The sequence below is a fragment of the Apus apus genome, chromosome 20 (genome assembly GCF_020740795.1).
Source record: "Apus apus isolate bApuApu2 chromosome 20, bApuApu2.pri.cur, whole genome shotgun sequence".
Classification (NCBI taxonomy): Eukaryota; Metazoa; Chordata; class Aves; order Apodiformes; family Apodidae; genus Apus; species Apus apus.
Genome location: NC_067301.1, coordinates 6462501 through 6488518, shown reverse-complemented (window position 1 = coordinate 6488518; position 26018 = coordinate 6462501). Strand labels below are relative to the sequence as shown.

At 55.9% G+C, this 26018-nt stretch overlaps 1 protein-coding gene across 1 annotated transcript in view; it reads right to left on the bottom strand.

Moving 5' to 3' along the window:
* Positions 1–2674: 2674 nt before the first annotated feature.
* Positions 2675–26018, bottom strand: part of EPHA8 (EPH receptor A8) — a 52284-nt gene continuing 28940 nt past the window's right edge. The window contains exons 4-17 of the mRNA XM_051637374.1: positions 18738–18893; positions 17405–17740; positions 15318–15442; positions 14630–14792; positions 14056–14152; positions 13277–13344; positions 12643–12768; positions 11810–11995; positions 11127–11188; positions 10558–10767; positions 7455–7604; positions 6179–6369; positions 4139–4294; positions 2675–2789 (exon numbers count right to left, since the gene is read on the bottom strand). Coding sequence (XP_051493334.1) covers positions 2675–2789; positions 4139–4294; positions 6179–6369; positions 7455–7604; positions 10558–10767; positions 11127–11188; positions 11810–11995; positions 12643–12768; positions 13277–13344; positions 14056–14152; positions 14630–14792; positions 15318–15442; positions 17405–17740; positions 18738–18893 — 2141 coding nt within the window. The remainder of the gene's footprint in view (positions 2790–4138; positions 4295–6178; positions 6370–7454; positions 7605–10557; positions 10768–11126; positions 11189–11809; positions 11996–12642; positions 12769–13276; positions 13345–14055; positions 14153–14629; positions 14793–15317; positions 15443–17404; positions 17741–18737; positions 18894–26018) is intronic.

Here is a 26018-nt window from a genome sequence, read left to right as displayed (position 1 = left end):
TTGTGGGGGCTTTTGGTTTGGTTGGTTGGGCTTGGACTTTTTTTCCCCAGGGTAGGTCTGGGTAAACCTGCAAGAAACCCCTGAGGTTCTGAGGAGCCTTTTCAGGCAAGATCTCCCATGCTTGCATGATCTCCTACCCTATGTGGCAATCACTTGATTTTGGGGAGGGTTCTTCCAGCAGCCCCCACCACAGTGAGCCTGTGAACAAGCATATCTCAGCCCTTTCCTGCACAGATAGGCCCATTTTACAGATATTCCTGCTCCCCAGGAAAGCATCCTTCAGATGTGGGAGGCTTTCTGGAGTGGAGGAAGGTGGTGGCTAACTGGGCATCCCCATGCTTGATCCCCCAGTGCCTGTGAAGCAGCTGAGGAGGCCTCAACACTCTTTGCAACTGAGCAGCTTGCAGCACAGGGACAAAACCAGGCAAGGACAAGGCCTGTGGGAAGAAGGAGTTTTATTGTCCAGGAGGAGGTGCACACTCTGAACAGAAAAGATGAACCCTGCCCCACCACCCCTGCTCCTGGCAGCAGCCCACTGACCCCCTGCTGCCAGGATTTGACCCCCCAACCCCCTGGAAAGGGACCACCTGGCAGCTCCCAACCTCAGACCCTGCACCCCACCTTACCGGGCTTGCCCAGCAAACCCCAGGGTGACAGGTCTGTGGCATTGGCCTGAGCTCTGCTCTTCTGTTTGCCCATGGTAGACACATACTCCAGGGGGTTCCTGGATGGTGGGAAGAGAGGACATGAGCATCCCCTGGTGCAGGGCTCCAGCAGGACAAGGAGTGCAGGGCGTGAGGGGTCCGAGCACAGGGTGCAATAGAAAGGAACCAGCACATTGCAGCTGTCCCTGGTACAAAGAGCTTCCATAGGAAGAAGTAAAGAGCCCACCACAGTCAGAGAATCCATCAGGACATAAGTGCCCTGGCTGGAAAGCTAAGCCAGCCCCAGAAGGGCGAGTTTAGCCAGGATTATTGCAGCTGAGAAATGGCTTTAACCCTCCCCCCCCACCCCCTTTTGTGCCCAAAGAGCACTGAGAGGAACAGGCTCCAGGCCAGATTCCTGCCCTCTGAAGGATGCTGGATTTCCCAAGCCAGTGCTAAGGACACGGTGCTGTGGGGCAGGCTGGTCCCTGGCAGCCACTGTGGTTCCCCTGCAGCACTTCTCCAGCAGCCCCCTCCCCAGCCATGCTCCCAGCAATTGGTTGTGGTGGGTTTTTTTTGCAGTGAGTTCAGCCCCACCACTGAGGCTTCTGTGCTTTGAGACCATTATTGTGTACTTCACATCACGTTTCAGGAAAACAGGTCCTAAACCCGGAGAAAACTGTATTTACACCCAAGATCAACCCTCCCAGCCCGCAGCCTGTCCCCTCCCCTGGCACATCTCCATCTCTTCAGCCAGCTCAGGCTCCCAGACCAGTTCCACAAGCCTTTGGAGACCACTGCTCCACACCAAACAAGATATTCCTGTGGAGGAGAGAGGAGAGCTGTGGTGGCAAGGCCACCTCCCAGTCCCTGGGCTCCCCAGCTGGGCAGTGCTGAAGATCCTCCTTGCCCAAGCCCCTGTCCCCAGGCACAGGGTTGTGTGACCTCAGCTGGACATGTGGCTCAGCACCCTTCCTCTGCAGGTGACATGGCATCCCTGGGCACAGGCAGGTAGTGTGGTGATGGGGCTGCTCTTGGGTTCCTCTAGGGCAATATAAGAACAAAAAAAAAAGAGCTTGGCAGAAGTCTCCCTGTCCCTCCATCATGTGAGGTGGGAACAATCTCCCCTACTCCTCTCTGCTCTGGTACAGCTGTAGGGGAGGCCAGAGGACAGGAGGTGCCTGTATTGCTGGGGGAGAAACCTGAGTTTGTGGCCCTAGAAAATGTGCCTGGGCTGCCCTGGGGCATGTGCTGGATCTGGAGAGGAGCTGTGCTGGTGGGTCCAAGAGGTGGAGAGTCTCCTGCAGCACCCTGGAGTTTCTTGAGGCTCCAGATAGCAGACCCTGGCCACCTCTCCTCCATGCTGGGGAAGTCTCCTCTGTGCAGAGTCAGTAGTTCCTGCCACTGCCAGCTTGTGCTCTGTCCCCTGCCCTACTGGGCTTGATAGGACTGGACCATGAAGTCACCTGCAGGCTGGTGCTGCTCAGGAGGGCCTGGCTGGAGCACACTGGAACTGGAAGGTACTGGAAGCAGGGTTGTCTCTACAATGTGGCAGCCTGTGGGGTCCTCCTCTGTTTGGAGATCCCACAGGCTCCCCAGTTCTCAGATGCAAAGGAGTTGTGGGCCACGGCAAGCCCAGTCCCACCACTCCTGGTATTGCTGTTGCATCTCATCCCAACTACATCTCCAAGAGCAGCTGGGGCTGTTCCACTGTGTGAAGGGGCCACCACCAGTGACAGGTGCTGCAGAGCTGTGTGGGGACCCCCAGTCCCCCAGGGACACAGTGGAGGATGGAGAGAGGCATGACACGTCCCTAACCTGCTTGGAAGGCTGCTCCCCCTCTGCGTGGGGGAAGGAGGCAGCAGGACCATCAAAGTAGCTGGAAAGACATGTTTCCACCTATGCTGAAATCAAAGAGACACTGGCAGGGCTTCAGGTGCTGGTCTGGTGCCCCTTTTCCTGCTCACCACCCTGCTGCCCCTTTGCCAGGGTGTTAAGGAGTGCCCCCTGTGGCTCTGCAAAGCTGGTGCTCAGAGATGCCTCCTGGGGCCGTTTGTGTTCAGCAGCTGGGACCTCATGGCCTGGATGCTGCTCAAGATCTTCTTCTGGTGGCCCATCATGGTGATGCCCAGACCCCGGACGTCCCTGGAGAACAAGGACACAGTCAGACCCCCCACGGCTGGAGCTGTGCTGGGCCCCAGAGACACCCACACTGTCCCCCCCCTCGTGCACACCCCACGGGGCAGCCCTGGGGCTCCTCTCTGCTTGCTCTGCCAGCTCAGAGCTGCTGAGGGGCCACCTGCATCCTCCCAGGGAGCGAGGCTGCCGTTCACCTGGGCACATCCTCCTGGCAGGAGGCTGCTGTGGCAGCCCGGGGGGAGCAGGAGCAGAGGGGGATCACTCCTGACAGGCCAAGGGGTGAGAAGATCAATGCTCTGTGATTGGGTCTGGTTTTAGCCAGATGGCCTCACGTAACCCAGTCAGGAAGACGGGCAGGTGACCAGTGTTACCCCCTCAAAGCTTCCCTGAGGAACAAGGAGCAGCACCAGCTCAGACCCACAGCCAAGGCGCCAGGTCCAGCCCCCATCCATGCAGATGGCAGCCCTTGCCTGCCTCTTTCCATCTTCCCTGTCACTGGCTCCTCCTCTACCTGCCTCACCTTGGCCAAGGTCTGCACTGTTACACCCTTCCCAAGGCACAGGAGCTACGTGCCTTTTGACAGGGACCAGGTCTTCTCAGAGGCAGGAGATGTTGCCAGCTAATGCTACAAGGGATGGGGAGTGTAAGCCCAGTATAGGAGCAGGTGAAGTTGCTGGTTTTCCTGGTACCCCTGGGAGCATAAGCCACCTCAGAGATCCCCTAGAGAGGTGGCAGAGCAAGCTCCACAGAGCAGGTGGAGGACAAGGGGTGGTAGAAGACATTTTCCCCAGCTCTCCTCACTTAACCCAGCCTTGGTCACTGGGCTATGACCTTCCACTCACACCCAGGCCATGGATGGTGCCTCCCTGCCCAGCTGCACTGAGCCAGTCCAGAGCCCTGGGGTCTGAAGAGGCTCTGAGGTGCCCCCAGCTCTGCTGGTTTCCTAGTGATCCCAGAGACCTCTGGTCCAGAGATGCCTTTTGCAGGGGAAACAAGGGTGAGAAGTGCAAGGAGACACCTCATATCTGACCCTGCTTTGGTCAGGAGGTTGGATTATATGACATCCTGAAGCACCTTACAATCCAAATTGCCTGTGATGACACTGGAGAACCACCACAGAGCACCAGAGGTGGCTTGATACTCACACCCCCCCTCAGTACAACTCCCACACCTTCTCTCAAAGGTCAGAACAGCCTTGGACATTGCCCCAGGTCCCAGCACCCTTTCTTCAGGGGTGTGTCTCTGGCATCAGGGACCAACGAGACTGAGCAAGCCAAGGCAGGATGGTCAGTGTTTGGGGCTAGTGAGGTGGTGCAGGGCAACCCAAGCAGTGGTGTTTGTTCTGGGGTACTCACTCGATGTTCATGCGCAGCACCATGCCCAGGGAGGAGTACCCTGCCATGGCAAAGTTGTCCTGGTAGTGCCCCAGCTGGATGGAGTCCAGCCAGTCCTCCACTGTCAGACAGCTGCTCAGGTCAAGGAGACCCCTGTCAAAGGGTGTTTGGGTGAACCTGGGAGCAGGACAGAGGGGTTAGGCCAGGAGGTGCTGGTCCCAGGTGGCCAGACTGTGAGGTCTACCTCAAAGAGCCCGTGGCCAGGCAGGGGAGGGCAGGAGAGCTAGAGGCACGCTGCTGGGAGGACTCTGCTGCCTGATGTGGGGATGCCAGGGTGGGAGCAAGTGAAATCAGAGAACCATGGAATGATTTGGGTTGGAAGGAACCCCAAAGATCATCTAGAACCAACCACCCACCTGGCCAGAGACACCTCCCACAAGACCAGGCAGCTCAGATCCCCAGCCAACCTGCCCTTGAACACCTCCAGGGTTGGGGCCTCCACAACCTCCCTGGGCCACCTGTCCCAGCGTCCCACCACCCCCACCCTAAATAATATAGTCTTAATGTCCAACCTAAATCTCCCCTCTTCCAGTTTTCATCCATTACTCCTTGTTCTCTTGCTACAAGTCCTTGTAAACAGTCCCTCTCCAGCTCTGCTGGAGCCCCTTCAGGCACTGGAAGGTCCTCTAAGGTCTCCCTTCTTCAGGCTGAACAATCCCAACTCTCCCAACCTGTCTCCATAGGAGGGGCAGGATGCTTCCCATTGCCCATCACAACCTGCATCCGTGGGCCCCCAGAATGGTTGGGAGCCCTAGAACTGGCCCCAGCCCTGCAGGGGGGTCTCACCAGAGCAGAGCCGAGGGGACAATCCCCTCCCTCAACCTGCTGGTCACACTGCTGGTGACACAGCCCAGGACATGGTTGGTTGCCAGGCTCCAGTGCATGTGGTTGGCTCATGGTGAGCTTCTCATTAATTAACATCTCCCAGTCCTTCTCCCCGGGGCTGTTCTCAATCAATTCTCCTCCCAGCCTGTGTTTGTGGTTGGGATTGCCCTGACCCACGTCCATGGTTGCAGGGAAGACGCTGCTGCAACCCTCCTGTTCTGTCCAGCATCATTGAGGGCTTCCTAAGTAAGTTTGCAGATGACACTAAGCTAGGAGGAAGTGTTGATCTGCTTGAGGACAGGAAGGCTCTGCAGAGAGACCTGGACAGGCTGGATCAATAGGCTGAGGGCACTTGTATGAGGTTCACCAAGGCCAAGTGCTGGGTCCTGCCCTTGGGTCACACCAACCCCAGGCAACGTTCCAGGCTTGGGGATGAGTGGTTGGAAAGCTGCATGGTGGAGAAGGACCTGGAGGTGCTGGTTGGCAGGGGGCTTAACATGAGCCAGCAGTGTGCCCAGGTGGCCAAGAAGGCCACCAGCATCCTGGCCTGCAGCAGGAGCAGTGTGGGCAGCAGGAGCAGAGGGGTGATGCTGCCCCTGTGCTGGGCACTGGTGAGGCTGCTCCTTGAGTCCTGTGTGCAGGTCTGGGCCCCTCACTGCAAGAAGGATGTTGAGTTGTCCAGAGGAGCCACCAAGCTGGTGAAGGGTCTGGAGAGCAAGTCCTTTGAGGAGAGGCTGAGGGAACTGGGGTTGTTTAGTTGGAAGAAGAGGAGGCTGAGGGGAGACCTCCTTGCTCTCTACAACTGCCTGAAAGGAGGTTGTAGGGAGGTGGGAGTTGGGCTCTTCTCTCAAGTGAATGATGACAGGACCTGAGGAAATGGCCTGAAGCTGCACCAGGGGAGGTTTAGGCTGGAGATTGGGAAAAATTTCTTTACCCAGAGAGGGGTTGGACAGTGGAACAGGCTGCCCAGGGAGGTGGTGGAGTCACCATCCCTGGAAGTGTTTAAAAGAAATGTAGATGTGGTGCTGAGGGACATGATTGAAGCACTGAACGGGTAGATGACGTTATGGTTGGTGGATTTAGGTGATGGTTGGACTGATGATCTCCAAGGTCCCTTCCAACCAGGATGATTCTATGATTCTATCATCAGCCAAGCCCTGCTCAGGGAGCCCTTACCTGTTCACAGTGGCCGTGCACTTCAGGTTGTCCGGGTTGCGGATCAGCTTGTCCAGGATGCCCACGATCTGGGTGAACCGTGGCCTCTCAGCACGGTCCTTCTGCCAGCAATCCAGCATGAGCTGGTGCAGGGCTGTGGGGCAGCCCATGGGGGCAGGCAGCCGGTAGCCTTCCTCCACCGAGCTGATGACCTGGAAAGAAGGCACATGCTGAAGTGGAGCTCCACTCCTGCCCAGCCCTGAGGACCCCAGCAGGGAAGGTCCCCTTGACCTCAAGGTGCTGGAGCCATCAGATGGGGAAGCAGAAGATGAGGTGGACACCAGACTCATGCAAACTGACAAGTGCATTTCCAGTGAGCTCTTTGGAGCTGGACACCATGCAAGAAACCACTGCTATGGCAAAGGATTTATTAAGTGGTCCAAGAGGCCTAAAATGTTGCAGCTTCTCTCCAGCAGACAAGCCGTGAGAGCTGCACTCGTGTTTGGCTGTTCAAGCAGAGCTCGCCACCACTCAGCAAGGCTGGAGGAAACTCTGCTCAAAGGAGATGCCTGGAGGAGGTGCTGTAAGCCCTGTGGTCACCAAAGCTGCTTTGTAAAACCACCAGGGAGAGAGGGGACTCTGAGGACTCCCAGAGAAAGGAGAAAGCAGATAGGTTGGTTCACAGCCCCCGTAGGTAAAAGAGAGGAGCCCTTTCGTTCCTCAGGGTCAAAATATTCATTTGATTGCCTCTTTTTTTGAAATTTTGCTCCCATAACCCGCATTTTCCTGCATAACCTACATTTTCCTGCTGTTTTTATGCTACTCCTGATGTGAGAGTAGCTCCCCGTAGCTCTGAGAAGCCCGAAGGTGGTGTGAGCCCGGGGCACTGAGCAGCCTCGCGTGGCAGTGGAAGGGATGGAACACCCAGCACTGGGTGCAGGTGGGGCTGCAGTGGTCCCAGGGAAGCCCTGACCCCTTCCCAGGAGATGAGAGAGGTGGCACAACACATCCCAAAGCCCTCCAGCCAGCAGCAAGGCTTGCACAGAGCAGCAGGCAGGGATGGGGACCCTGTGCCCACAGCCAGGGGCTGCAAGGGGAAAGGCTTGCAATGGCTGCAAGCTGGTTCAACCCCGGGCAAGGCACTGAGGTCCTCTCTGAGGGGACAAGCCCACCGTGCACAGCCCCGCCAGGAGAGGCACGGGCTGCTCTCGGGGGTCCCGTTTCCCCGGTGCCCCTGCCGGGGTGGCCTGGCTGAGGGCAGGAGGAGGGTCAGGCTGGTCACCCCGCGCCCACTCACGTCCCGGTTGGTCATGTTCCAGTAGGGCCGCTCGCCGTAGGCCAGCACCTCCCACATGACGATCCCGTAGCTCCAGACGTCGCTGGCCGAGGAGAACTTGCGGTAGGTGATGGCCTCTGGAGCTGTCCAGCGGATGGGGATCTTCCCCCCCTGGGAAGGAGAGTCACAGGGGAGGCTCAGGCAGGGTTGGATGGGGCTTGGAGCAACCTGGTCTAGTGGGAGGCGTCCCTGCCCATGCAGGGGGGTGGAACTGGATGGTTCCAACCCAAAACCATTCTCAGATTGCCTCCTGCAGCTGGGACAACAGATTAGACAAGCAATATGGCATCTTCTGAAAAGGAAGGAGGAGGCAACCTGCACAAGACAAGTCGAGAGGTGTACCTGGGGAATGGCTTCAAGGTCTTTCCAGAAAAGCCAAGAAAAAGCTGCGCTGTTTTATGAAGTCTTCTTCATGCATAATTCTGGCCCTCCGTGTTCGACAGAGGGGAATTCCAAGTGATGAGCTGAAGCCAAGGGCTACCAGATCACAAAAGCATGAAGCTGACTCAAGCAGACAAGGAGGGTGATGCCACTTCCCTGGGCAGCCTGTTCCTATGCTTGACCACCTTTTCAGTAACAAAATTGTTCCCAAGATCCAACCTCAACCTCCCCTGGCACAACTTGAGGCCATTTCCTCTTATCCCATCACTTGTTCCTTGAGAGAAGAGACCAACCCCCCTGGCTCCAACCTCCTCTCAGGCAGCTGCAGAGCCAGCAGGTCTCCCCTCACCTCCTGGTCTCCAGGCTGGACACCCCCAGCTCCCTCAGCTGCTCCTGCTCAGACTTGTGCTCCAGCCCCTTCCCCAGCTCCCTTGCCCTTCCCTGGACACGCTCCAGCCCCTCCATGTCCTTCTTGTCCTGAGGGGCCCAGAACTGGGCAGGATTAGAAACAATAGGTAGGTAGGTCAATACAGGAGCTCTAATCACTCAGGTCACCCTCCTGACCCAGAGTGGTCACTGACAAACTGTCTCTGGGAAGATATTGGCAAAGATTAAAAGCACTTTTTGAGGGGAAAGCTCAGAGAGTGGCTTGGTGGGAGAAAGGCCAGGCTACATGTGTGTCATGGACAAGGTCATGGACAAGGAGATGGGCTGCCTGGATGATGTTGACCCTGGTGAGTCTCAAAGCCAATACGCAGAGGATGCTCTACTTGAACCAAGCAGTAGGAACCTTCCCCAGAATTAAAGGGTCTGAAATATTAAATGATTCCTTGAAAAACCAAAAGGAGCAGCTGAATGCAAAGACATCCACGGGACACATTCTGGCTCACCTCACCACTTGGTTGAAGCCAAGACAAGAGGGTGAAGACCATGTTCTCCAGGCTGGGCTGCTGTGCACTCAACTCTCAGAGCTGCAACAGCTTTGGGCCCTGCTCTGCAGTGCTGTGAGTTATCTCAAACAGCATGAAGCACTTTCTGCTTCACAGTCCTCCTGAGAAGTGATGGTCAGACTCCTCAGCTGTAGCTCCAAACTGCCCCTCCACCACATTTGTCCAGCCAGAGCTGTGCCTGGGGAGCACATTAATTCCTTCCATGGCCAGAGAAGTGCAAAAAAGAGCACATTGCTTCCATGTATTTAATTTTCCCTCTGACGATCTCCTGTGGAGGAGCACATCATCTCCAGAGCTGTCAGGTTGGCCAGAAGATCTTAAAATAACCAGACAGAAGTGACCTATCTTCAAGCAAAAATAATACAGGTTGCAAAGCCAATTCTCACCCTGAAGAGTGTGTCATGGCACTGATCCATGGCTCTAGGACAGCTGAAGGAGTGGATGGAGCTACACAGTCTAAGGAAGGATCCAACAGGAACATGGGAGTGTCCCTGTGTGGTGACCCATGCATGTTCTCAGGAGCTGTTGGCTGGGAGGTTTGATCAGGCCCCTGCTCTCCCACCCTGCTTCTCTTTGTTCACTGCACACTTCAGTTCTGGGATGTTTCCATGGAAAAACAATGCATCAAGGCTGGGAATCTCTTTGGGTTCTCACTCTTGTTCCAGATATCAGCAGGGAGGTGACCTCCATTCCTGCCCTGCCTCCCTTGAGAGTGTCTAACATTTCCATCTGTCAGTGACCCAGCACGTTCACAGTCAGAATCACAGAATCACAGAATTTGCTGGAGTTGGAAGGGACCCCTAGAGATCCAACTCTCCCATTGAAGTAGGATCACCTAGAGCACTTTACACAGGACTGTATCCAGGAGGGTTTTGAATGTCTCCAGAGATGGAGACTCCACTGCTTTTCTGGGCAGCCTGTCCCAGGGCTCTGCCACCCTCACTGTAAAGAAGTTTTTCCTCATATTTAAATGGAACTTCCCATGTTCCTGCTTGTGCTCGTTACCCCTCTGGGACACTGGGAACTACTGAGAAGAGCCTGTCTCCATCTTCCTTGCACTCACCCTTTAGAAACTTGCATACATTGATAAGGTCTACCCTGAGCCTTCTCATCTCCAGGCTAAAGAATCCCAGCTCTCTCAGCCTTTCCTCATAAGGGAGATGCTCCAATCCCCCTGTCATCTTCATCAGCCTCCATCAGCTCCCTGTCTCTCTTGAACTGTGGAGCCCAGAACTGGGTGCAGTTCTCCAGCTGTGGCCTCACCAGGACAGAGTAGAGGGGGAGAGTGGCCTCCCTCAACCTACTGGCCACACTCTTCTTTATGCAACCTAGGATTCTACTGGCCTTCTTGGCAACAAGGGCACACTGCTGGCTCATGGATCATTTACTGTCAATAGACTCCAAGATCCTTCTCCTCTGAACTACTTTCCAGCAGGTCCACCCCTAACTGATACTGCTACTTGGGGTTGTTCCTTCCCAGGGGCAGGACCCTACACTTGCTCTTACTGAACCTCTTGAAGTTCTTCTCTGTCCAGCTCTCCAGCCTGCCCAGGTCACCCTGAATGGCAGCACAGGCCTCTGGGGTGTCAGCCACCCCTCCCAGTGTTGGGTCATCAGCAAACCTTGCCGAGGGGACACTGTCCCCTTGTCCAGATCCTTGATGAACACGCGGAACGAGATCGGACCGAGGACTGGAACGGATCAGCAAGACTGCCCTGCCAGGAGCCACGCACCGTGGTGGTGTAGGCAGCATCAGGGTCATCCTCCAGGATGCGGGAGAGGCCGAAGTCAGAGACCTTGCAGACCAGGTTGCTGTTCACCAGGATGTTGCGGGCAGCCAGGTCCCGGTGCACGTAGCCCAGGTCAGCCAGGTACCTCATGCCCGCTCCGATGCCGCGCAGCATTCCCACCAGCTGGATGATGGTGAACTGCCCGTCGTGTTTCTGGAGAGGAAACAACCCAGAGTTCATTCTTCGGTCTCACTAACACCCTGATGCTGCTGCTCTCCTTAAACGAACCCCCTAGAGCCTCTCATCCGTGGGTTAGTTCCTCCTCTAACCCCAGTGCCTCTCTCTTATCCCCCCAGCCCCCCTCTTGCCCTCCTTTGACAGGCAGGTGCCCCGTGGAGCCACGCTGCCCTGGAGCTGATATCCTGATATCTGCTGGAGAGGTGAGAGCCCAGAGAAGGTTGCTTTTGTGCAGGAGTTGTGGTGGCTGCGAGGCTGGGGAGCAGGAACCAGCCTCTCCTGCCACTCACACCGGGGGGATGTGCAATGAATAAAAATACAAGCAAGCTCCTTACCCTGAGGAAGGTGTCTAGCGAGCCGTTCTCCATGAATTCAGTAACAATCATCACCAGTTTGCCTGCAGAAGACAGGGGAGGTCAAGTTAGCAGAGAAGTCATCTTCCTCCAGGAAGCCCGTGCCAGGCTTTTACTGGGCAAAACATGAATCGAGGCTCATGGATCCCCTGCAGCTCTGCAGAGCCATCTCATCCCAGCACTGTGCAGGGTGGGCATGATGGTGGGAATGTGGCCAAACCCCTGACACTTACCCCTCCCTCCATGTGCTACTGATGTGAATAGGTCACCCTTGCTGAAATCTGCATGTCATTAGCATAAAGGTTTGCATCAGAATGTGCCCTTTTGAAGGAACACTTCATATTATGATTCAGCACCAGCAGCCTTCAAAATAAAAAGTAATGAGTAGGACACCTCCTAAACCAACAGTCCTGATCTGGGGCAGCCTGTGGAAGAAGGTGAGGAACTGCCACATGGGAAGTTTGTCCTGCTAGAGAAGGTACAGGGGTGGGACGGGGGGGACCCCGATAGATGGACATCTGATGAGAGAGCACCCAGGGCAGCTGAAGGATGCACCCAAAGTGATCCCTGACCCCCATCTCCCAGGGTTCCCACAGGGAGACACTTCCCAGCTCTGCCCCACCGTGGTGTCCCATCCCCACCAGCCTGCTCCCATCCCCACATACTCCTGGTCACCACTCCCTCCAGGTGGATGACGTTGGGATGGTCAAACTGTGCCATGATGCTGGCCTCGCTCAGGAAGTCCCGTCTCTGCTTCTCTGTGTAGCCTGCTTTCAGAGCCTTGATGGCCACGGGGATCTCCCTCTTCCCTGGCAGCTTCAGGCGGCCGTAGCACACCTCTCCAGACTCCCCTGCAAGGCAAGAGAAGGTGAGGACATGGGGAGATAGATCCTCAGCTCCTGGCACTGACCCACCAACGTACGGACCGTCCAGTCCAGCAGCAGCCTGCAGGGTGCTCCAACCCCTCAGGACTCCCAGGCTCCTCGTGCATCACTGCTTCTGAAAGGGTGGTCCACCTCCAGCTTTCAGTGTCACCTCTGGGAGCTGGGCAGCAATGCCAGAAGCCACCTCTCTGGTGCATTGCACTGAAGGTGACAGGCCAGGTGCAGTGGCTACAGTGGCACTTGCCTTCCCACCATTCATGAGCCAATTTAGGAGCCTCTCACAGCACCAGCCATGTCTCTCAGTCAGGCTTCCTAATGTTGCCCTGGGTAAGCTCTTGGGGGCTGCTGCTGAAGTTCCAGCTGCCTTTCTGTCATATGCTTCCCTGCAAGGCCCTGTTGCTGTGCAAAATTCCTTTTCATTCCAAAAATGTACACTTTTGCTTGCAATTTCATTTGCATCTTGCAAATGCTTGCTCCAAGGCTTCAAAGCAGGGTGGCCGTGGTGAAGCACCCACATGGGACAGGATGAGCCACTGGCTGTGTCCCACCAGCTGAAGCACCACCCTCTGCACCAGGCTGCCTCCAAGGAGTTTGTTTCATGCCTGGGGACTCACCAGAACCAATGACCTTCTCGATTTTGATCCGGGAGGCCTCAATCTCACGGGTGAACTCGTGCACAGCTTGGCAGGGGTCCTCATACGTGTGGGGGTCCACGTAGAACTTGGGCTCGGGGAACTTCACTGTCAGGTTTCAAAGGGGAGAGGAGACAAGTTCTTTCAGGGATTCCTGCTGGGAAGCAGGGCTTCCAACCCCCAGGCAGAGGATAGGAAGAGGCAGGACTTCTTGGGTTGACATGCTGAGGAGCCACAGAGGCTGCAGCCCCAAGCACTCCCAAGGCAATTTTTGGCATGACAGTGTTCTCAGAGCAGTCCAGGACCTGGCTGCCCAGGTCTGCTCCATGTATTTGTCACCCTCCATCACCCCCCACCCCTCTCCTGTGATGAATTTTCCACTCTTCTGGCCTGCTGCTGTCTGGGATGAATGTGCTGCAGTCTCACCTCACAGGGTGAGCCCCATGACCAGGATGCCCCTGGGATCAGAGCCCCCGATCAGCTCTCCTAGATGCATCCCAAGAAGCAGGCAGTGGTCAGAGCCCTTCCACCTGGAAACCACAGCAGGTCCAGGTCCCTGCCTGTTCCCAGGATGAGCTCCTTCACATCCCAGGGTCAGCAGCAGGGAGGGTCCTACCTTGCCCATTCTGATAGTGCATCTTCTCCTCGTCAGAGTCCTGGAAAGCCTTGCTGTACCCGCAGTGCCTGACACAGGGACACAGGGGTTAGAAGAGATGATCTTGCCCCTTGCCCCCCCCAGCAGCCCCAAGGAAGGTGGAAAGCAGCAGCCAGCCCAGGAGGAGCTGGAGCTAACACTTGGCTCTCCACCAGCTGCATCCCTGCAGCTTGGACTGACACTTTGGCCTCAGAGTGCCAAAACCCGTGTTCCTTCTGTCTCCTCTTGGCAGCAGCACGTGTGCTCCATGGGCATGGCTTGGCCATGCAGAGGGCACACAGGCCCCTCGGGCCTTTCTCATGGAGCAGAGCTGCTTCCACTCCTGACCCACCCCTGGCCCACCCAGTCAGCCCTTTTACCGGGTACTGGCATTGCCATGGCTATGGCTGTGGCTACCACTGTGGCTGTCACTGTGACTATGGCTGTGGCTATCACTGTGGCAATCATTATGGCTGTGGCTACCACTGTGGCTATCACTGTGACTATCACTGTGGCTGTGGCTACCACTGTGGCTATCACTATCACTATGGCTCTCATAGTGGGGAAGGTCTGGGGACCGGGTCTGCTCCAGGGAAGGTGGAGACATGGTGACTTCTAAACGAAGCCTCTTGGTTGCTCACTCACCCCTGACCTACGGCTGCCCTGGACAAAACTGAGAGGAGAAGAGTTGTGCCCAAGCTCTCCCATCCCTCCTGTTCTGCTCTGCTGAGGCACCACCCCAACGTTTGTGAAACACCCACCTCTTCTTGCAGATGAGCACCACCAGCAATGCGACGAGGCCAGTGATGAGTGTCAGGCAGATCCAGACAATTGTCATTGTGTCATAGTGGAGAGAGACTGGAAGAAGCAGGGCAGGGAGGAAACGAGCAGGAGTGGGGAGTGCTCTGCTGAGCTCCCAAAATTAAATACCCAGCGTGGTCAGCATCTCCAAAGGTAAAGCACCATTCCCCATCCAGCCCCAGCTTTGGAGCTCTCCCAGTGTACAGTGACCATTTACACATGGGGAAACCAAGGCCAGACCTGGGAAAGCCATGGTGATTCAGCAGACCAGTGCAGCAAGGGGTCTGGAGCCTCAGGCCCTCACCAGGCTCTCCAGCCCTAACTGCTGCCCTTCCTCCCTCCTCTTTACAATGCACAAACGCATCTCAGACGGGCGACTTCAAGCCAGCCCTGCAAGCTGCAACCCCAGAAGATGTGCCTTCAACCTCCCTCCCTGCAGGGCAGAGGAGCCACGGCCATGGACACGGGCACTACCACCGCTCCCCAAGCTCCCTGTCCCACACTTCCCACATCCCCACAGCTGCACACGCTCACCTGGCTTCCCTGTTTCCACTTCCACAGTCTGGCTGAACCTCCCGCAGCCAGCCGAGGTGCGAGCCCGGACCTGGAAAATGTAGCGGGTTGCAGGCTTGAGCCCAGAGATGGTGGCAGTGGTGCCCTTGGACTTCAGGGTCGAGTAGCTCTGCATCTCCTTGTCCTGGGGAAAAGCGACACCAAAAACCTTGCTGCGACAGCGTGGCAATGGCAAAGTCTTCCAAAAGAGTCCTCTGGGCAAGGCTGGCTGGTGGCAGCAGTTGCATCAGCTGGATTTAAACTGAACCATCTAAATGAAGGCTCTGGTGGGACCTTAGAGCACCTTCCAGTATGTGAAAGGGCTCCAGGAAAGCTGGGGGGGGACTTTGGACAAGGGCAGGGAGAGGTGGGATGAGGGGGAATGTTTTCAAGCTGAAAGAGGGGAGATTTAGAGTGGATATTAGGAAGAAATTCTTCCCTGTGAGGGTGGTGAGACCTTGGCCCAGGTTGCCCAGGGAAGCTGTGGCTGCCCCATCCCTGGCAGTGTTGAAGGGCAGGTTGGATGGGGCTTGGAGCAACCTGGGCTGGTGGGAGGTGTCCCTGCCCATGCAGGGGGGTTGGGACTAGATGATCTTTAAGGTCCCTTCCAACCCAAACCGTTCCACGTTTCTATGAAATCCACCAGGCTGGGACCAGCCTGTGGTGTTACCTTCTCGTAGTACTTGATCTCGTACTCCAGGATGATGCCGTTGGGCTGGTCTGGCTCCTGCCACAGCAAGGTGACACTGTTCTGGCCTGTGCTCTCCTGGCGGACCACCACCACCTGGGATGGGGCTGGAGATGCAGACAGCAGCATGTGAGGTGCCTGCTGGGAGGGTCCTGCCTGGGTGGGGACAGCAGGACACAGCGGGGAGGAATGCCACTGGAGCCCCACTGGACTCCTGGTTTAAACCCTGTTTCTGTGTTAATTAAAGCCACGTGGAGATGAGTGCTGAGGAAGGACTTGTAAACAGGCCTTCATGGACTGGACAGGCTGCAGTGTGTCCAGCTGGGAGAGCTCCAGCAGCGAAGGCAGGAGGGGACACTGGCACCTTGTTGTGACCTGGGGCCTGAAAGGAGAAGGGGCTGCAGGAGGTTGTGGAGATCCCTGCTGGAACCCTGAGTCCCCCTGCCCCAGCTGGGGAAGGGTGAGAGTGAAAGGGGGAGGTGGAAAGGGGAGATGAAAAAGGCCCAGAGGGGTGATCAGGGACTGAACATCCAACTAAAGGTGCCCTGGGGTGCTCTCCTGCCCTGAGATACTTGTCATCTGCCTGGGCCTGGGTTGGGAGCCTGTGAATTAGTCCTTGTACCTGCCATGTCCCAGTTGGAGCTACCAGAGCTGGAGGACCCAAGTCACCAGCCTCTTTTCCTGCTGGGAAAATTTCCCCTGGAAGGATCCCAGAGAGCACCAGTCATAGGATCCAACCCATGGAAAGGGCCAGGCACACCTGATGACCCCAACTGACAGAGGAAAAATGGGAAGTGGTAGCTCAGGGGAAGATGGAACTGCAGCCCAAGGGTGTCACTGGAGCAGCACAGAGACCAAAGGAGGCTTCAGGGGCTGCAGCAGAGTTGGGGCACCCAGGGATTGAGGGGCAGCAGCTACAGCTCAGCTCAGCTTTGGGCTGGCTCCTCAGAGAAGCAGAGATCACCATCAGCTAAACCTCAGTCACTGCCAAATTCCCACCCCCCCTGGTTTTGCAGCACCTGCTCAGCATCCAGTTCCCAGCAGAGAGGCTGGGAATTTTCAGCCTTTCCCCAGAGCATCCCTCTCCGAGGTGTGATGCTGGTGCTGGAGGGCTTGGAGGGATCATGAAGGAGCAAGACAGCAAGGCTGAGCTGCTTCCATGTGGGCTCCTTGGAGGGCTGCAGAAGCGCTGTGGGCAGGCATTTGGAACAAAAGGCCCTTGTTCTCCTGCCAGCCATGAGCTAACCCAGCGAGGCTGCCTGTGTTTCTCCTGCTGGCACCACCACCATGAGAGCAGAAGGGACCGAGCATCCTGGAAAGTTCTCGTGGGCTCATTTCCAACTGGGAGGATTAACAAGAGGGGCCAGTTCCTGCCCTGTCCCCTCTGCCTCCAGAGTGCTCCGTGGAAAGGATCTTGGCTGGGCTCTGCTCTGGGGACATGCCCAGGTGACCCTGGAGCAAGGTCCTGGCCCATCTGGGCTAGAAGATTTTTCAGACATATTTCCAGGGGAAAGAGCACTTCACAGCAAGGGATTTGCAAAGATGAGACTTTTCCCAGAAAATGCTGCTGTCACCTGCCAGGGCCTGGCTTTGATGTCAGCTAAAAGTAGAGTCTGAACTGCTGCTTGGCCCTTGGGGAAGGACAGGAGGCTGGAGGAACAGCCTGAAAGATTCACGCTTCACTTAGTGTTCCTGTCAATAAACCCGTGTTCTCTGTGCCCCTGACTCCTGCAGAAAAGGAGCCTCCACCAGTGGCTACAGGCTGAAGTGGAGGGAAAAGAGGATGAAAAAGGATACCATGAACCAGAGAAAGGTAGGAGTTGCCTTGGGCCATAGCTTGTCTCCAGCACACCCTGCTCTCTGAACCCACCTCCAGCAGCAGAGAGGAGAGGGGCTCACATCTCCTGGGGGTCCAATGCCCATCACCAAACCAGCCCTTGGCTCCTAGTGCAAGTCCTGGCTCCTGCAGACACTGGCAGGAGCAACACCAGAGCAACCTCAGCATCACCCACACGGGCAAAGCCTTGGGGCGGGGGGTTGGGGGGGGGTGAGGTCCCTGCTCCTCCTACCTGCCTGGTTTGTCGTGATGTTGGCAACAGCAGCTCTCCTGGACTCCAGGCTGAGGTCAGACACCCCGTTGACGGCCTCCACCCAAAAGGAGTAGTTGGTGTGGGCCAGGAGGTTGGTCACTGTCAGTGCTCCCTGCACCAGGCTCATCTGCTGGGGCACGAAGCGGGTCCCGGGGCCGCAGGCTTCGCACTGGGCAGCGCCCGCCCCGCAGCGCCTGCAGACCACGTTGTACACAACGTCAGCACGTCCCCCCTTGTCCAGGGGGGGCCCCCACTCCAGCATCACCGAGGTGCCGTTCACACTGGAGATCAGGTTCACGGGTGCAGAGGGGGGCCCTGGGAAAAGAAGCAGAGCTTGAGCATGTGGGGACTGATGAGAGCGTGGCATCAACAGGGAGGTGCACCTTAGGATGTGTCTGCCTGCTCCTACAAACTTCTCCTGCCTCAGGGAAGACAGAGCTGCCCTGGGGTGGGGGGGGAAATGCCCCAAACAGAGGACAGCAAAGATACAGAGAGTTCTGGGGGTGAAATGCCATGGAGGGAAGGTGTCCTGGATCAGCACACCCAATGCCAGGCAGGCAGAAGTTCTGAGATTTGTTCTGGGGGAAGCAGGAAGCAGTGAGCACGCACGAAGATTTTAGGGGAAGAGCCAGGGAGTTTACGGGCTGGACAGTGGAGATCTGGACCTGCTCATCCAAAGGGAAGGGTAAAGTCACGTTTCCTGGGGAGATTAGCAGTCTTGGGTGGATATCTCCCAGGGAAACCCAAGCCAGATGTTACTGACTTGTCTTTCACCCTGGTCTCAGCTAGCAGCCCAACACCTTTTTGCCCTCCTGGACCAGCCACAGAGAGGAGGGCTTCTCCTGGCATGTTCATGACCCCTTTTGATAGCACCAGGCCCCTCAAAGCAGCCTATAGCCAAGAGCTGAGCCAGTGTCCACCCACAACGGAGAGCACAGCAACGCTCGTGCTGCCCCATGGCCCCCTGAGGGTCTGACCACCCTGGGCATTTCTGCAGGGGAAAGCAGCAGCAAGTGGCCAGCATGCTGGCTTGTGGGTGAGCAGGCAAGGTCACCATGCTCCGGTGCAGGAAAGAGCCTCAGGAAAGGAGCAGACTTTAGCCATGGGTGTTTGGAGAGCAGCAAGATGAGGCAGAGGACAGTGAGGCAGTGCAGCTGAGGGTGTCTCAGCTCATGCACCGGAGGGAGACCTGGGGTGGAAGGGCTTCTACAGCTCCCTGGGCAGCAGGCCTGGAGCTGAGGGTGATGCTGGGCTCAGCCCGGGAGCATCTGCTGCCCCTGCAGCAGGGGTGGGCACGGGGGGCTGTACTCACGTGTGCAGGCAGCCGAGGGGGGGTCCTGCAGCGCCCGGTAGAAGCTGCGGTCGCAGCGGCAGACGCGGGCGGCCCGGCTCTCCGAGTGGCTGTGCAAGGGGCACTTTGCACACAGCTGGTCCCCAGGGGCTGACTTGTAAAACCCCAGCTGGCAGGCTGCGAGGGGGGGGGGGAAGGGGCAGAGGTCGGAGGGACGCTCCTGGACGCGGAGCACCCGGCGGCTCAGCAAAATCCCACCAGCACAAAGCTGGAGCCGCTCTCATCCCCATCCCAGCGCACGGGAAAACCAGCCCTTCATCCCCAGCGTCCCAGAATGTCCCCCCCTCCTGCTCCACAGCTGTGAACTGGGCCCTGTGGACACGGTGCTCATCCCTGCCACGCTGCTGTGTGAAGTGACGAGTTTCCTTGCAACAAAACAGATGGAAAGCCTGTCTCTTGTCTCCGGCCGCAGCACCGGGGCAGTGTGTGCACGCTGCCTGGTCTCTGCTCAGGGACAGCCAGGCCAGAGTATTTTCTGACAGCCCAACCTGCCTGGGTGGCTCTGCCTTCCCCTGCAGCTGAGGGCCACGCAGCAGGAGCACAGCTCATCCCACACCGGGGCCCACGCTGGTCTGCACTGCCCTACCCCCACCTCTCCCTGCAGCCCCTTGGGTGAATCACTTGTCACACAAACAAACAACTCCTCTCTCATTAGGAAAATCGATTCAACCAGGAGTGACATGAGGCATGTCAGGTGTCTGTCTGGGGGTGGAAGGATCTGTTGTCTCTTGCAGATTTTTATTCCAAGTAAGGAAGAACAGGCTCTGTCTGTGTCCCCATATTCATCACGTACTTCTAGGACCAGTTCCAGTGACTCAAGCATTAATCCTAGCTCTGACTCATTTCTGGTTTTCCCTGCTGAGGTAGTAATACCTTCTTTTTCCTGTCTTTACCCCCAGTTGTCAGCTCTGCACACTGTCTCAAATTCAGCTTCCAAGCATGTAGTAGGGTTTGTTTGCAACCCGGCATCCCCAGTGGTCTGGGTCCCTCTGTGTTGGCTGTTTGTTCTCCTTCTAGGTGCTGATTTGTTTTCTTATTAATAACACTCCTTTCCTTGCCACAGATCTCCCTGGACTGATTGCTACCAACATATTTCACTTATCACAAGCTGCATTGTAACTGAGCTCCTTCCAGCAATGGCAGCTGAAGGCTGTGCTCCAGGCACACACATCCCTGGTGGTTTCCTGGGCCCTCTTCAGGCTCTGTCACCAGCTTCTATGGCAGTTCTGCACTGGTTGCTACTTTAAAGACAGGGGAGAAATGCCACCAGCACACGTACACGTGCTGCAGGTGTTGGAGATGTTAGTGCTGCAGGTTGTTATCAAATCTTGGTACAGCAGGTTGGATAAAACCAAGGCCAGAAGCTCCAGAATTTGATCCTAAATTCCTGCTCCTCTGTTCCCCAAAGAGCAAGGAGCAGAAATGCCCAAACTTAGGGATGCAAGGGGTGGGCAGATGTGACTCAGGAGGAAACTGCAGCCCTGCCCTTGCTCCCCAACTCTCCAGACACCTTCACCTCCTCAAGGGCAGTGGAAAAGGTGAGAAAACAGGGGAGGCAGAGCTGGGGGAGAAGGTTTGCTGTCTCCAGCCAGCCACACCAAGGACAACCTGGGACATTTGCCATGCTCTGGTGCTGCCTGGTCCTGGCACTGTCACACACCAAGAGCCAGGGAACTTCTGCAATTACTAAGTACCCTCTGCCTGGTGCTGCAGCACCTCTGGGCTGCAACCCTTTGTTCTTGGGTGTGAGGCTGAGACAAGAGCTGCCACACCCTGTTCTCAGGTGGGCACAAATCTGTGTGGGAGCCAGCTGGAGAAAAAAAAAACCCTCCAAATCTCTAAGAAAGGCAACTTTCCAGTTTTCCCTTGGGGGAAAGGATGAAGATGCAGCATAAGCACAGCCCACGAGACCCGAGCAACCCAACAGCCCTACCACCCGTGCTGGGCAGCGTGTGTGCAGGGACCAGCCCCCTTCAACTTGTCTGAAACCCCTTTCCACTTGCAAACCACCATCATCTCTACCTGTACAGGAACCAGCAGCTGGGGACTCCTGGTTCAAGAGGCAGTGGAGTGGTTCCTCCCACCAGTATTTGATTAAGGGCAGAGAAAGGAGTGCTGTGTCAGGTACGGGCAGATGGGCAGGCAGGAAGGATGGGAACATGAAGCACAGCAGATTTGCACCAAGCAAATGTCATCACTTAGCATTTAGTGCTGTAAAAATACCCGTTAATTACCTGTAGCAATGGTTCACAATTATTTTAGATGCACTCAGGGGGAAAATTATCCTAAATGACAAATTACAGGTGAATTTGTGCACCAGGGCAGAGCTGTTGGGAGGCACCTCGCAGCACCTGGACAACACGAGCACATGAGGATGCTTGGAGAGCAACCAGACATCACAGAATCACAGCATGTTGGGGTTGGAAGGGATCTCTGAAGATCATCAAGTCCAACCCCCCTGCCAGAGCAGGACCAAATCTAGGGCAGGTCACTCAGAAAGGCATCCAGACAGGTCTGGAAAGTCTCCAGAGAAGGAGACTCCACAGCCTCTCTGGGCAGCCTGTCCCAGGGCTCTGTCACCCTCACAGCAAAGAAGTTCTTCCTCATCTTGAGGTGGAACTTCCTGGGCTCCAGTTTGAATCCATTGCCCCTCGTCCTGTCCCAGGGCACAAGTGACAAGAGCTTGTCCTGCCTTTTGATGCCCTCATGGATTGATAGACATTCATTAGATCCCCCTCAGGCTTCTCCTCTCCAGACTGAACAGCCCCAGGTCTCTCAGCCTTTCCTCACCAGGCAGGTGTTCCAGCCCCTTCATCATCCTTGTAGCCTCTCTTGGACTCTCTCCAGCATCTCCCTGTCCCTCTGGAACTGGGGAGCCCAGAACTGGACACAACACTCCAAGTGAGGCCTCACCAGGGCACAGCAGAGGGGGAAGAGAACCTCCCTGGATCTCCCTCGAGATGGGGCAGACACTGCTCTGGGTGGTGTCAGGCACCAGCCTGTGTCTGTGAGGGCTTTAGATGGAAGCAGGACACGTGCAAAGCCTTTTGCAGGCACAAGAGACAAGGCACCAGCCTGCAACGTGCCTAAGATATGAAATCCCTACAGTACAGGATGACAAGTATGTCCTGCCCTGGACTGAGCTCTCTCATGCCAGGCCAGTGACACATGGAGGACCTCCCAGGTTAGTTCTTGTAGGAGCAAACCAGCAGAGAAGTGGCCAGCAAGAAAAATTCAATCAAACACACCAGGTGTAAAACCTACAGGGCTCCACAGCTGTGGTTGTAGCACACACGGAAGCCACTGAAATCTAAAACCACCACCAGGGAGGTGCAGACCCTTTCCCTGCTCTCTTCACTGCTCCTCCCCAGCCCTCCATCACATTGGCAGGTCCTGTTACCACCCCAGCCTGTTGGGGACAATACTATGGGGCTGCCACTGATGTCCCCTGCTGCACGGCACATCTGGCCTGTTTGTCCCACCCTCAGCCCCACTTTTGCCTGCCAAGGGGCCCCACAGGCTCACAAACATCTGTAGTTTGCTCCATTTTTTCCCCCCCCTCTCTCCATCCTCTGGGGACAGGAGAACATCTGCTAAGAAGTGCTTGGGAGGTGATGGATGGTGCTGCTGGGGATACACAAGCCAGGAATGAGCTGCTCATCTCAGTCTGAAGTTGCCATCTGGGACTAGTGCTCTACAGGTGGTCCTGATGGGACCACCCAGGGCTTGTTCAGGGGGTCTGCAAATGCAACCATCAACCCCATTTTTACTCCTTCTCAGTTCCAACCTCAGCCCAGGAGGTGCGGGCAGGGCAAGGGCCACAAGGCAGATCCATTGCAGTGGATCCCTTCCTCCTTCCCTAGGAAGTGTCAGCAGCAGCAGCAGCTTGTTTTCAGGAAGGGGAGAAGTCATCACATGGCGACACGGGTGGGATCTGGATCTCATGCCAAGCATAGAACAAATATTTTGGCATGGTCCTCCTGCTCTGTGGGAATGAGGAGCACGTGCCCCACCCAAGGCAATCACACCAAACCTCTGAGGATGCTGGTAGAGGATTTAAGGTCCCCAGGCTTCCACTGCCTTGCTCCAGCCCTACTGGAAGTACTGGGGCAAAATGCCAGGTCTTTCCTGCAGGCTTCTAAGCTCCCAACAGCAGCTGCCCAGGTGCCTGCACACCAGGAACCCAACAACCTGTAGTCGTGACCTGAACCTGGTCCAATTTTGTAGAGGAGTTCAAACCAAAAGAGCTGCATTGCACAAGTGGTTAAGGTCCTTGAATGTTGCCAGATCCATCTGTCACAGTTCAGCTGCTCTTTGGCATTTCTTAAAGGGACCAGGGAGCCCTACCAAGCAGAAATGAAATTGGTTTTATCCCCATCAATACCCTGAATTCCAGCCTAGCATCATTCTCACCCTTCATCTGTGTCAGCAGCCAAATGCAGCCAACTCAGAGGAAAAGTGGCAAGCACTGAAATATTCAGCAAGGGGGAAAAGGAATATTGTTCTGTTTGTGGGGAAAATAATCTGTCCTTTTCATTTGTTCCTAACCAGAAAAAAAAATGTCATGGTTTTAAGTGGTTTGGGGGTTGGGGGATGGGGGGCAGGGGAGCTGCTTTTTTTTTGCTTGCCTAGTGAATGCAATTAGCCACTTGCTTGAGTTTTAGAGGGAGTGAAGGTGCTGGAGACACTGAGATCACCTCATCCTGCACCCTGCCCTCTCCAGCATGCTCACCAGCTAAATTATCCACACGCAGAGAACCCAGCAGACCTGGGATGCAAACAGAATAATGATCAGCCAGGTCTGGAAGCCCTGGTCTGGATCCCAGCAGCACCTCAAGGAAGGGTCCTCTCGTGCTTGGCCCAGTCTCCTGTTGATGATGGGACTAACCCCAAAACTATAGCAGGGTGGCCATGGATTAGCTTTAGAACCCCCAGGGAAGGAGATCCTGCTGCCTCCCCAGTGACCCATGCCAGGGTCATCTCCATGGGAAGAATTTCTTCCTGATATCCAGCCCAAACCTCACAAGCAATTGGTACCTGACACATCTTCTTTGCAGTCTGTTCTCATCTGAAGCCTAATCCCTGGATCATGAACAGTCCTATCCTATGTGGTTTGGAAAACAAACTGGTTTCCTTTCTCTTTTCAGGATGCAGGGCTTTGCATCTTTGCATGGGGTAAACAGAGGATGATAGAATCTTCCCAGCTGCTGTTGCCTGTATGTTACAAAGCAGCTGTCTGGCTTGCAGAGCAACAATGAAAAAATCCTGTGAATCACTAAGTTTCTTTGATTTTCTTGCCTGGTATCACTGAAATGACATTTGCATAACTCCCATAGTGCATCTTGGAAACTATCACTGCTCCTCTCCTTGGAAGGTTTCTTTTGGTGGGCACTGAGGGCATTGCTGCAGCCTGGTGCTGGTCCCTGCCAGCAGGCACAGGGAGATGGGCCCTGGAGATGATGGGAGGGCTGGAGCAGCTCTGCTCTGGAGACAGGCTGGGAGAGTTGGGGTGTTCAGCCTGGAGAAGAGAAGGCTCCAGGGAGACCTTAGAGCACCTTCCAGTGCCTGAAGGGGCTCCAGGAAAGCTGGGGAGGGGCTTGGGACAAGGGCAGGGAGGGATGGGATGAAGGGAACCATTTCAAGCTGAAAGAGGGGAGATTTAGAGTGGATATTAGGGAGAAATTCTTTGCTGTGAGGGTGGTGAGACCCTGGCCCAGGCTGCCCAGGGAAGCTGTGGCTGCCCCATCCCTGGCAGTGTTGAAGGGCAGGTTGGATGGGGCTTGGAGCAGCCTGGGCTGGTGGGAGGTGTCCCTGCCCATGCAGGGGGGTTGGATCTGGATGATCTTTAAGGTCCCTTCCAACCCAAACCAATCTGTGATCCTGTGCTGAAGGGAGGGAACACAGGCTGTGGTCCCCCAGGGTAGGTAGCCAGGGGCAAAGCAGCACCCCCACCTGCAGTGCACTGGGCAAAGGGGGCTGTTCCCTCACACCCAAGCCCAAGGAAAGCAGGTTGCATGACCTCCACCTTTCCTTCTATTCCAGCATCAGCTTCTGGACCACATCTGTTCATACAGCTGCCAAGGTTTATTCCTGCAGCCACAGGTCACTGCCAAGCCCAGCTGAGGTCTGTGTCTCTGACCAGGTTTCACTCATGTCTTTTTATCCCCTGGAGTTCCCAGGGCTTCCCATGACCCCACGTGTCCAGGGCTGTGCCCACCAGGGTGGGTGCAGCTGGATGGGGCTCCCCAATCTCAAACCACAGAGCTCTTATCTCCCCTTGCCCCACCAGTTAGAGTCAGTCCCCACTGCCTCTCTTCATAAAGGCCCATGGATGCAAAGCTATGTTCACAAGCACATAATTACCAAGCTGGGTATTTTCTCCTCTTAATTAGCAACGCCGTGGTGCTTTAATTGCTCAATTAAAGTTGCCCACAAGGAAGGTTTAAGGTACATTAAATTTGCTGATTGGTTCATCAGCATGAATCCCACCAACTGGAGAAAATGAACTGGCTTCCAGATTGTTCAACAGGCTCTCCCCATCCATTTCCACCATCCACGTGCAGCAAGAGGCACAGGAGAGCCCAGCAGCAGAGGTTTCTCCAGCAGGAGAGTCCTCCTGTTTCCACCTCTCCTTCCCTTTGGGAGTGGGAAGGGACAGAGTCCCAGCAGTGACAGCCTCCCTCTCTTCTTCTTGTCCAGAGGACATGGGACATTATTCCAGCTTCAGCAGAGCAGGGTAGAGCCTCCCCCAAGATCCTCATTCAGCCCCACACACCAGGGCCCTGTTTGCAGCCCTTCTTGCTCAGCCCTGGCAGGCTACAAACGTCCTGGTGTGCAAAGGGGCTGATGGAGCAGCAAGTGCTGTGTTGCTCCTTCATCACTGGTTTCCAGCCAAAGGCAACAGCCAAGCTGGAGCCCTCGAGCATGGCAGAGGGAAAGCAGCCAGAGCAAAACCTGGAGGCCAAGATTCCTGGTCCCAAACTTCTGGCAAGAATGTCTGAACAGAACCCCACTCTTGAAACTCATGGATAAACCACAAAGATGCTATTTGGGAGGAGCTGCACTCTGCCAAAGGCCCATCCACCCACTCTGACAGCACTAACAGGGGCCTGTCCCTTTCTGTTTGACCCTTTTTCATTTGTTTATTAAAGAAAAAGTTTGCTGGGAGATTCTGCATCCCCGGAGGTCTCCGTGGCTGGTGACTGGCTGGCTGGGTGTGTGTCAGCTCTCAGAGAGCACCAC